Raw genomic sequence first — 12,979 nt, forward strand, 5'->3', positions numbered from 1 at the left:
GTTGCAAGGCTGGGCCATGGAACTTCCTGTGACTATGCTCTTGGGGCTGAGCGGTTGCTTCTGTAGCTATGCTCAAGGGAGGCCACTCATAAGTGCTCCTCTTCGGAGGATTGCTCCTTATAGGTCAGCTTGCTGACCATACGGCCCTTAGGGGCTCCATCACCAGTGTCTTCAAGTCTCTTCTACGAAGTATTCACCTCTCTCATTCGGCCACTCATAGAGACTCCTCTTCGCACGATTGTTCCTGATTAGACCAGCTTGCTGTTCAGTCACTAACACTTCGGTGTTTAGTGACAGGGAAACTTCGGTTTCTCGTTACGCTGATCCTTCGGGGTCTCGTAACATTAGTTGCGCAGAACCCTTGGGCTTTCGTAACTTCAGTCACTCCAACACTTCGGTGTTTAGTGACAGGGAAACTTCGGTTTCTCGTTGCGATGACCCTTCGGGGTCTCGCAACACAGGCTACGTTAGGCCTTTGGTCTCTCGTGCCCTTAGTCACTCTGATCCTTCGGGGTCTCGTTCTCCTAGACCTGCTGACCTGCCGTCTCCGTTCCTGGCTGCTGACGCGCTGTGGGCACTCACGCCCCCCGTTATCCAACGGGCCCCGATCCCTTCGGGGCAAAAGGGCTTTCACACATTGTGAGTAAGTCCCTTAAGCGCCAGGTATCCCCTGCTCGCCAACGTTCTTTCCTGCATGCTCGCGCGCAAGCGCTCACCTGCTGTTCCTGAGACTGCTTTCCAGAGACACCCTGTTCCAGGCACTACTCGCCAACGTTGGAGTTCCTGAGATAGCGCACAGGCGCTCACCAGTGGTTCAGCCTGCGGTGTCTCCAAGTCTCTTCTACGAAGGGCACCTCTCCCGTTCGCGGGAGAGGTCTCTCATAGAGACCACTCCTCGGAGTATCAAGCAGTACTTCCAGTGTTGGTCGTCGGCTCTGGACTCTGAAGCAGACCTGCCTTGGTCCTCTTCAGGGGATGCCCTCCCTTTCAAGAACACATCCCAGTTCCTGTTCGTCCTGTCAGCTGATCCTTCAACCCAGCGCACAAGCGCGCGCTAATGCCAACGATCTTCTTATGCGCGCAAGTGTCAACGATCTTCTTTCGCGCGCAAGCGTCGACGATCTTCTTTCGCGCAAGCGCTGACGATCTTCATACGCTCGTATGCGCTGACGATCTTCATACGCGTGTAAGCGCTGACGATCGTCCGTGCACAGGCACCAATGGTTTCCCGCCTGCAATCGCTGACCTTCTAATGCGCGCAAGCGCCAACGATCTTATTATGCGCGCAAGCGCGGACGATCTTCTTGCGCGCGCAAGCGCCGACGATCTTCTTGCGCGCGCAAGCGCCGACGATCTTCTTGCGCGCGCCGATGATCTTCTTGCGCGCGCAAGCGCCGATGATCATCTTGCGCGCGCAAGCGCCGATGATCATCTTAGGCGCGCGCATGCCAACATTCTGGTCCGCACGGGCTCTTCATTCTGACCCTGCTCGTCAATCTGATTCCTGCACGCCCTATGAAGTCTCGCCCGCGCCAGCATTTCAACAGTCTCTCTCACACGACCCCCGGGTATTTCCCATCGCGCCAGCGCCAGCGCTCTCCCTAGTGCAATCACCAATACCCTCCCCCGTGCGAGGCTACCGGACAACGCGCTGTAAGGTCACCATTGCCACTTTTCTCTACCCCCCCCCCCAAGCACAGAACAGTGTGCTTGCCGGAGGGGGGAAGGTCCAGGGACATGCCGTCCTCATCTTATTACAGGAGACTTCCCCTCCAGAGGGAGTGTCTGACAGCTCAACCGTCGGCCGGAGGCCTGGTTTGGGACTCTAATCAGAGCGGTAGCACAGGCTTTCAAGTTCTCTCTGAATGGAGCCACAAATCCTTGGCTGCAACCATTCCCCCGAAGAGGAAAAGAGATAAAGTAAAATATTTGTAATAACCTATTTTATATGAAATGGGGCTATTTTTTTTGTTTAAAATTTACATTTACGTACGTAAAACAACTCTCTCTCTCTCTTTCTCTCTCTCTCTCTCTCTCTCTCTCTCTCTCTCTCTCTCTCTCTCTCTCTCTCTCTCTCTCTCTCTCTCTCTCTCTCTCTCTCTCTCTCTCTCTCTCTCTCTCTCTTCTCTTTCTCTCTCTTTCTCTCTTTTCTCTCTCTCTCTCTTCTCTCTTTCTCTCTCTTCTCTCTTCTCTCTCTCTCTCTCTCTCTCTCTCTCTCTCTCTCTCTCTCTCTCTCTCGTAAATTGTTTTCCTGCTTTGCTACGTATGTATGATTTTATATAGATACAGTAAATAATATTTGTAATTACATATTTTCTAAAAGCTTTTACTGTAATATCATTATTTACCACTTTCATCATGCGCGTTAAATGCCTTCGTTTTTTTATTACGATCGAAGATGGAGCGTACTCTATGACGCCGCCCATAAAGAAAAACATTTCATTTGGAAGTCCTAAGAAAAATTAAGTAAAACATTGGTAATAACAAAATCAGCATACTGTATAATCAATATAATCGATGCAAAAACTAACCTATACACAGATGTGTACACTAAATGCGTTTGTTTCGTCATTATGATCAGAGATAAACATAAACAAAACATTGGTTGCCATTTTTTATCGTGCTTTTTGGCGTGTTTAGGAAACGCAAGATATAAAATCGCCTTTAATATTGGTTCCTGTTTTAATTTAGGGTACTGTAGTACATGCATTAAGTGTTCTGTACATTAAAGGGTAGTTTGTTAACAGTACTACGTACAAGGGAAGGTTTTAAAAGTCTGAATATACATGTTAAATAAATACGTAAATATGGTGTCACTACTTCGCGGATTTTCACCTATCGCGGTTGGGTCTGGAACCTATCTACCGCGATAAACGAGGGCTCTCTCTATCTCTCATGCGGACGCATGCTACACGCGGATAACTCTCAGCAAACAGTTACGTCTTTCTGTCAATGACCGGACACTATGCTGTCGCCGCCACGCAGCACGCTGTAGATTTACAACAAGCGGGACACACACACAGCGCTGTATCCACACGACAAGGTGAACGCATACAGCACGCTGACACCTTACGGCAATGCAAGCACATGCGACATTATGGTCGCATGCTAGACGCATACAGTCTAGTCTTTTTTCTCACAGCAGTATAAACATACTATTGTCTCTCCTTCACGTCTCTCTGGCCTCGCAGCTAACGCTCCCTCGTGTCAAGCTTTGGCTTTAAGTTTGTTGAACACTCGCTGATTACACACGATCAGGTCTTAACCTCACAGCATGAGGTTCACGTTGTTGATGCTTCTTTTCAACAAGCCTAGCTTTAATATCGGTCTCTTGCGACCAATATGGACGCGTTTTGGGAGGCAGTTCTAGATCCTGATTCTCTCTCTCGACATGTTGAGTGTAGGCAACATGGTGGAACCATACTAGACTCATGCTAGGACCATGCTGAGTGCATGCCGGAAGCATGTCATTAGTCTTTTTCCCCGTGTCAGGATCACGAACGCTTTATTTTAAACCATCAAGGTTTAGGTCTAGCTGCCTCCAGTATTTCGGAAAACCCCTAAGATCTAGAGGGTTGTTCGAAGGAGACAGCTGAGGCTATTGCTTGTACAAAGGACATTTCCCTCAAGGTTTTCCAACACAATTAGGGTGTTTTATGGAGTGGTGTGGAGCTAAAGCCAGCTCTTCATTTGGTAACTCCAACATAAGTGGCCTATTTCTTCTTAGACCTTAGAAGAGAACACATTTTTTCCTCCTCGACCATCAAAGGGTACATGAGTATGCGGGCAGCTGTCTTCAGATGCAGAAGATTGGATCTATCAAATAGAGACCTTATAGATCTTCTCGGATCATTTGAGATGACTTGGAGGCGTCAGCAAGATGCGCCAGCCTGAAATTTAGGGTTTGTTTCTGGAGTTTCGCGGTAGTGACATATCTGAGCCTTTACACTTGGTTTCTTTTTAAGACTTTCTGAGTAAATCTACCATAGTTGAAAGTCAGTGAAGTTCACTCTTTTAGCAAGAACATGGACTTCACAATGGTTAAGCCATAGGTACTTTGCAACCTGGATTCTTGGTCATTAACAAACATCCTTCTCATCCATAGCCTAAATCTTTCGGGATCACTATCCTCTCGAATTTGGTTTGTGATGGGCTATGAAGAGTTTTTTGCCCGATTAAAACGAAGTTTTATCGTGACAGGAACAAAGAAGTTAAAAAGTCTATTCATGACACTTGGGTGTACGGTCAAGAAGCCTGTGCTATCTATGTCTAAAACACTTTTATCATCTCGTATAGATTTTAATTACAAAGGTTCTTTCACACGGTTGGGTGACAGATCTTAAGATGTCGAAAGAGTAAAGACTCACGAAGTTAGAGCTGTAGAAACTTCTGTAACTTTTAAACTAAACTGTTCTCTGCAAAGCATCGCGTATACAGCCTTGTGAAGGGGTAATCCTGTATTCGCCTTGCATTACTTTTACCGTATCCAGTCTCTTTATGAAGACGTCTACGTTTTGGGATCACTCGTAACGACGAGTGCAGTAGTAGATGAAACATCCTCCTCTACATTTCCCTAAATTCCTAGTACCCCTGTTTTTCTCTTGGAACTGTTATATATACATTTTTTATGATTGTATGTGAAGATTGGTCGGCAATCTTCCGCAATCCTAGACCTAGTCAGGTGGTCATTTTGTTCCTAGAGAGCACCCGGAACAAGGGTATCAGTTGAGGTCCTGTCATGTTGTAGGTGGTTGTACCGTTTGACAGCTCCTAGAGAACATCAGCCCCAAGTGGATCACTGGATCTCCTAAGGATAGCAGACAAAATGAGACAGAGCATTGCTGTCAGCTTCCTTATCAGGTGAGAACCACTTAAGTTGTTTATGTAACTCTTAAGTGAATTTCCAATTATGCGGCTGTCTCTGACCCGCCACCATTTGGTGTCAATCAGCCATTATATAACCAGCGGGTAAGTTTTATATTTAAAAATATTTTCATAATAAAATAAATTTTTGAATATACTTACCCGCTGATTATATAAGTTTTAGACCCACCCTCCTCCCCTCTAGAGACCATGAGGCATGGAAAATCTGAATTAGTTGTGTATAGTTCTACCTGTAGTACCGCGAGGGCGCTGGGGTAGCCTACACCTGGCATATCTGCGCTAAGCCGCGCGAGATTTTGAATTTCCTGCCGAGGCGTCAGGGACTTTAGCCATTATATAACCAGCGGGTAAGTATATTCAAAAATTTATTTTATTATGAAAATATCATATTACTTTTGATTTTAATTTAAAACAACAAGAGCTTACATTTATACAAGTAAAGATAATACTCAATTTTCCAGATGTAGAAGAGGCTGGAGAAAGCATCAAAATGACGATTAATATCCAAGATAACGAGAGATCACAAGGGAATCACCGAGCGATAGAGCTACGATATAAGGAATAAACATGGCGCCATTGATGACGTCATATACAGACTTGAAACGGGAGGAGAGGTACCTTAATAATGGCTCCCCTTTCGTTTCTTGCCACTTTTTTCCCTCTCGAAGCCATAGCTCTGTGGCGTGTCAAGAATACGTCCTCTGATATTGTGTGATATCCCTATAAGAGTAAATTAGGGATATTTGCTCCAGGAGTTAGAATTCTGGGTACCTTAAGGTAAAATTCTCTGGGAATATCACTGTAGTTAAATATACCTTAGGAAGCTACTTTAAAGGAACTTCCATCAGGACGACATGGCCTGAGCCCAAAAATTACCTATGTCAACAAACAAGGAGATACTTTTGCAGCCCCTATCCCATCTAGTAGTAGAGATACTGAGATGGCTGAGATTCACTCGATACCATTATCGGCATGCTTCATTTCAGGCAAAAGGAATGTGCTCGCCGACAACCTGAGCAGAGCATTTCAGGTAATGAGTGCCGAGTGGTCTTTGGATCATCTAGTAGCCAACAAAGTCCTGACTTTGTGGGGTTCTCCGACTGTGGATCTCTTCGCAACGGCCCTAAACTTCAAGCTCCCATTGTACTGGTCCCCAGTCCTAGACCCCAAGGCTCTCTGGCAAGATGCATTCCAACAATGGTGGGACAACATCGACGTTACGTTTTTTCCCCGTTCTGTGTGATGAGGAGGGTACTCAACAAGGCCAGAACATAGGTCAACCTCTCAATGACTCTCATAGCTCCGCTATGGCATGATGCGGAATGGTTTCCGGAGCTTCTGCAACTCCTGACGGAGGCTCCAAAATAACTCCCTCCATGACACGATCTACTCAGACAACCACGTCGTCATGTCCCAAAAAGCCGTAGCTTTGCTATCACTTCACGCCTGGAGACTATCCAGCATCTCCTTACTCAGAGAGGATCTTCGCAACAAGCTGCGAGCAGGATGTCTGGATACCTGCGAAAATCATCAGCAGCAGTCTGCCTGGCAAAGTGTAAAGGCTTCTGTGGCTGGTTTTGTGGAATGGTGATCTCTCCTCGATGCCACTATTCAAGTAATAGTGGAGTTCCTCGTGCATTTGCGTGAAGAAATGCGCCTTTCAGTCATGGCGGTAAAAGGAGATTGCTCAGTCTTAAGCCTTGCCCTTAGACTCAACGGAATGGATATTTCCTCATCGTTGGAACTTTCTTTACTCATACGGATTTACAAACTTTACTGTCCTCAGCCTGAAGTGAGACGTCCCCCGTGGAACGGGTTCAAGTTTTCAGGTCTCTGAAGAGACCTCCCTATGAACCATTACTCCAGGCAACAGATTGCCACCTCACTTGAAGACGGTGTTCCTACTAGCTTTGGCTTTAGCCAAGTGAGTCAGTGAGCTTCATGGTCTCATACGACATGGCTCATTCAAGGGGATGGGGAGAGGTAACGTTCAGCTTTGTCCCAGAGTTTGTTGCCAAGACTGAATTCTGGAGTAGCGGATCCCCGATTTGACTCTTTCCAGATTTCGAGACTCCGCTCCGTAATAGATGACCATGATCATCTTTTATCTAAGAAATGTAGAGCACTGTTCCGTCGTGCCATGAAAGAAGCAAGGCGCCAGTCATGGATGTCTTTTGTTTCCTCCATTAACAGTAGAACACCACCATCTGCTGTGTGGAGGAAAATAAAAAAGATAGCTGGCAAATTCACCGCCAACCCACCACCAGTGTTGAAGGTGAATGGTCAGTATGTAACTGAAGCAAATGATGTTAGCAATGCCCTGGCTAGTCATTTTTCAAATGTATCCAGCAAGTGTATAGGAGCCCCTGGTCACCAGTATAGGAGCGTTGAAGAAAAGAAAATTTTAAATTTTGGAACAAGAAGGGAAGAGTCTTATAATTCTCCTTTTACTGAAAGAGAATTTGATTCCACACTGGCTCATTGCAATGATACAGCCCCTGGACCTGATGGAATTCCATATGCAATGATTAAACATGTACATTTTAATACAAAGCTATTTATTTTAAGCATTATTAATAGAATATGGCATGATCATAGTTACCCAAGTGTTTGGGAACTAGCCATTATTTTAGCCTTTTTAAAACCCGGTAAAAACAAGTTTTTAGCAGCAAACTATCGTCCTATTGCATTGACATCTTGTTTATGTAAAATCATGGAGAAGATGGTCAATGCAAGGCTGATATGGTACCTTGAAAAGAAAGGTATTTTATCACCGATTCAATGTGGATTCAGAAAAATGCACTCAACGACTGATGTGTTGATACGACTTGTCTTCTATTTGTGAAGCCTTTGCTTCCAAACAGTACCATGTTACAGTATTTTTTGACCTTGAAAAGGCATATGATACCACATGGAGATATGGTATACTTAAAACCATTCATGAAATCGGATTGAGAGGAGAGCTGCCACTATTTATTCAGGCATTTCTTTCACATAGAGTTTTTCAAGTGAGAGTTGGGGAAGCTCTATCAGAGAGTAAGTGCCAGGAAGAAGGAGTTCCTCAGGGTAGTGTGCTGAGTGTAACCCTTTTTGCACTAGCAATCAATGGGATATCCTCAGCAATTCCCCAGGATGTTCTCTCAACATTATTTGTGGATGATCTCTCCATATCATTTGCTTCAGGCAGAATGGCAATGGTTGAGAGAAAACTACAGCTCTCGATTGACAAAATTATCCAGTGGGCCGATATGAATGAATTTAAGTTCTCGACAAGTAAAACTACTATCGTACATTTCTGTCGTATCCGGGGAGCACATCCAGACCCGGATATATACATTAAAGGTCAACGGATCCCATGTGTATCGAAAACCAAATTTTTAGGTTTGATATTTGATTGCAGACTTACATGGGTTTCTCACCTAAAAGCGCTAAAAGCTAAATGTGTTGAAGCTCTGAATATTTTAAAAGTATTGTCCCATACATCATGGGGGGCAGACCGCAATACTGTTTTAAAATTATACAAGGCCTTGATTTTTTCCAAAATTAGTTATGGTTGTGAAATATACTCTTCAGCCACCCCAAGCCGGTTGAAAATATTAGATTCAATACATCATGCAGGTATTAGATTGTCCACGGGAGTATTTAGAACATCACCTATCCCAAGTCTCCTTGTTGATGCTGGAGAGTTACCTCTAGACCTTTACCGGATGTCTTCTATTCTTCGGTATTGGTTTAGATTGCAGAGACTCCCTAATTCTTTAGCCTTCCAGAGTGCAAGCCTTGTGAGGCACCCAACATACTTTGAGATACACCCAAAATCTCCTCAACCCTATGGCTTTCGGGTGAAACAATTATTAAACAGTCTGGATATAATTAGATGTAAGATACTTACATTCAAGGTATCAATGCCTCCATGGAAATTACCAGAGATATCTTTTTGTAAATATTTTATAGGAGATAAGAAGAATATGTCAGACCTAGAAGCCAGGTCTCTTTTTAATGAACATGTTAAAGAACATAGAGGATCAACTTTTATCTATACTGATGGCTCCAAATCTGATGCTGGCATTGGATTTGTGGTACATAGTAATGGTTTTAATTGTAGAGGTGCACTTCCTCTGACCACTTCCATATTTACTGCCGAACTGTATGGCATATTAACCGCTATTGAGAAAATAGCGTTGGAGAAGGAGGGTAATTTTACAATTTTTAGTGATGCAAGGAGTGTCCTTCAAGCTATAGAAGTTTTTAATTCTAATAACCCTCTAGTTTGAAAGATCTTAGAATGGCTTTTTATTATTGGACGGAGAGGTATAACAGTTCAATTTTGTTGGGTTCCAGCACATGTAGGTGTGTCTGGGAATGAGAAGGCAGATTCACTGGCTAAGAAGGCTGCATACGAGTTGCTGCCAAGAAGGTATCCCATTCCCTGTAATGATTTCTTACCTGACATCAAGAAATTGGTTTGCAATAAATGGCAACAGCAATGGGATAGCCTAGATGGGAATAAAATGCGAGAGGTAACAAATGTCATATTTCCTTGGAGGTATAATATGATGCCCCGAAAATGGGAGACGTCTCTTTGTCGTCTCTGTATTGGTCACAATCGGTTGACACACGAGTTTCTGCTGAAGGGCCAACACCAACCGTATTGTAACGACTGTTTAGTACCTCTAACAGTGAGGCATTTGTTGACCGAATGCCCCAATTATAACAACTTAAGGAATAGATATCTGTTTGAGGCTCGAGGTGAGGATGGCAGGTTCATCCTTGCCAAGATCCTTGGAAATGATGTGTCCTACTATGCAAGTGGCATTTTTAGATTTATTTCAGAAACAGGTCTTCTGAAAACTATTTAACTTTTATGATTTTAATTAAATACTTTTATTTTTTATTTTATTTTATTTTGTATTTTTGTATGCATACATTCAGTGTTACCGGCGTCACTGACCTTAGATGTCAGGATGCCTGAAAACTATAAATCAATCAATTACTCTGCACAATGAGGAGTTTGAGGCTGTACTATCTCATGAGAATTGCCAGAGCCTGTCCTTGTGTGCCTGCACTTTTCGTCTGCACGGGGAGGAACAAGAGGAGGATCACCAAGAACACCATCTCTGCTTGGATTCACAAGGTCTTAGATCATGCCCTGAATCCAGATGTTCCTCCTTCACGTCTCTCCAGATAACGCAATGTCGGGCGTAGCTACGTCCCTGACCTTCAAGAGAAACTTTTCAGTGACACAGGTTCTACAGGCTGGGGTGTGAAAACGTCAGAATATGTTCACAGCCCACTACCTGCAAGACGTGGCCCACAGGAGGCTTGATACGTTCTCTATCAGCCCTGTGGTGCCTGCACAACTACTGGTATGATACCTCGAGCTCCTTATTGGACAAGTATTCGAAGGTTGAAGGCACTGTTACCTGGTTTTAGTTTGCCTGAAGGAAATGATTTGACTGGCTCTTATTCTTTTCTTCATCTTCCCATCTCATGGGAAAAGCAGTATCCTCCGTTCTGTGCACATGCTGACCTTAAACCACTGCAGGTAAACCGTGCTTCCTTGTGTACCTAGTATTAAGCTAATACTGTTGCGTCCCCATAGATAGTAGGTTGGCCAAGGCACCAGCCACCCGTTGAAATACTACTGCTTGAGAGATATCGGGTCCTTTGATTGGTCAGACAGTACTGCATTGGATCCTTCTCTCTAGTTACGGCTCATTTTGTGTTTTCCAACATATACACAGAATACAGTAGTCTGGCCTATCTATTACACATTCTCCTTTTTCCTCATACACTGGACAACACTGAAAATACCAAACAATTCTTCAGTCAAGAGGTTAACTACTGCACTGTAGTTGTTCAGTGGCTACTTTCATCTTGGCAAGGATAAGAAAGACTCTCTAGCTATGGTAAGCAAGTCTTCTAGGAGAAGGACAATCCAAAATCAAACCATTGTTCTCTAGTTATGGGTATTGCCATAGCCTCTGTACCATGCTCTTTCACTGTCTTGGGTTAGAGATCTCTTGCTTGAGGGTACACTCATACACACTATTCTATCTTTTTTTTTCTTCCTTGTTATTGTCAAGTTTTTATAGTTTATGTCTGAAAGATTTATTTTACTATTATTTTTTTTAAACTTCTCGTAGTTTTCCCGTATTTCCTTTCCTCACTGGGCTATTTTCCCTGGTTGAGCCCTTGGGCCTATAGCATCCTACTTTTCCAACTAGGGGTGTAGGTTAGCAAGTAATGATAATAATAATAACCCGGCGAGGTGGTATTGGGAAAGTTTTTCCTATAAAGAATCGGAATAACTTTTACCTGGACTGTCACATGACTAAATATCTCAACACACAGCTTGCGTAGGCCATGGACCTTGCGTAGCAAGGTTCAGCAAGGTGCAGGGACTCCTTATTTTTGGTACAAACCTATGCAAAATAAGGAGCCCCGGGTTGCCAAAAAGCCAGACTGACAGGGACGTCCTCCCTCCTAACGAGTGAGTCACCCCTAATAAATTGTGTAGGTTTGTATTGCAGTTATGATACAAATGATAAATTCGTAGATAATTAATATTTTTCCTAATGATAAAAACCTTTAGCTATTTATACAAACCTACCCGCCACCTCTATCCCCCTTGAAGTCTTTCTCCAAGCAAAGTTAAATAAATCACAGGTGTGTAAGTGGGAGTGATAGCAAGTTACCCTTAACCCCTGTTAATTAGAAGAATGGGTAGTTAAATCTTGCTAAATTTTAATGGCTCATCCTGTCAGTTCCGCCAAAAGTAATAGACCTAATAAATAGCTAAAGGTTTGTATTGTTAGAAAAAGTACAAATTATTTACCAGTTTGTCATGTTTGTATGCTTAAATAGATAATTATTAACCTCTATCTCTCTCTCGCTCATGCTTCTATGCAGGAAATTCAACTCTTGTAACATCGGACATTTCGTGTTAACAGAATATACAGTATCTCAATAAATTTGAACTCGTGTAACTTCAAAATCGGGTTAACAGAACTCGTTTTAACGGGGATAGCATATAAACCGTCTAAGAGGGCAAATAAAACAACAACAGGTTATCTAAAACCAGCTATAAAGACAAAACAAATAAAACAAACAAGCAGCCAGCAGGACATTTGAAGTGCTACTAATGACGCATAAATGAATGTAATTCTCGGCGTCAGTACTACGTACCACTGCCAAACATGTCATATAGCACAAGATATTGGCCGAAGCCTTTGAACAACACTGGATCATGAGCGGTCTTATATTAGCATTTTATTTTCTCTTGAGACATCTTGTGGTATGTCCAAAATTTTTAGAACACTGATCAAGTTAGTCTAGTAAGGGGTTGAATGATTTTGGTTTGTATAGTTAGGAAAAATACAAATTACATAATAAATTTTTGTTAGGATTAGAATTTGAAATCTTTCTGTGATGATAAGAAAATTTAATTTTCCAGCATATTTGAGGACCATCTGAGTGAAGTCATTCCAGTTGTACACACGTCTGTTGGAGGATGTCGTATTGTAGGATCCATGGTTTCTGGTAAGAAGTAAATTACACAGTATTAAAGTTGGTTTAATAGCAGTACTGTACAGTATTCCCTCGATTATCACAGGTGTTCTGTTCCAGGACCCCCCTCTGCAATAGCTTGAAACACACCAAATACATACAAAAAGCTACAGTATTTGTTCTGACACTATATATAAACCATTATGCTCTTTACAGTCGAGATATATTTCAGTGATAGCTGATACCAGCCGTTAAGCTTTTTACGAGAAGTAATTACCCTCAACAAGTTAACGGAGGCGGGAGTAAATTGACCACCTTGCTTACACCTGCACTATAGTCTATATTTCTTAGCGGTGCATATTTGCACCGACTCACAGGGGTGCCCTTTTAGCTCGGAAAGGTTCCTGATACCTGATTGGTTGGAAGTATTTTTGTCCGAACACCTTCATTGTTCCCAAATAATTACCAAGTAATGTGAATCAAAACTTATTTACTAAACTATATTTTTCAATATACTTACCCGATGATCATATAGCTGTCAGCTCTGCTGCCCGACAGAAAAAACCTACGGGCTGAATACGCCAGC

General features: G+C 43.0%; 1 protein-coding gene across 1 annotated transcript in view; it reads left to right on the forward strand.

Moving 5' to 3' along the window:
- Nucleotides 1–12,979, forward strand: part of eIF6 (eukaryotic translation initiation factor 6) — a 329,665-nt gene that overhangs the window by 13,086 nt on the left and 303,600 nt on the right. The window contains exon 2 of the mRNA XM_068354190.1: nt 12,341–12,426. Within this exon, the coding sequence (XP_068210291.1) occupies nt 12,341–12,426 (86 nt within the window). The remainder of the gene's footprint in view (nt 1–12,340; nt 12,427–12,979) is intronic.

Source organism: Palaemon carinicauda, chromosome 30, assembly GCF_036898095.1.
Source record: "Palaemon carinicauda isolate YSFRI2023 chromosome 30, ASM3689809v2, whole genome shotgun sequence".
Classification (NCBI taxonomy): Eukaryota; Metazoa; Arthropoda; class Malacostraca; order Decapoda; family Palaemonidae; genus Palaemon; species Palaemon carinicauda.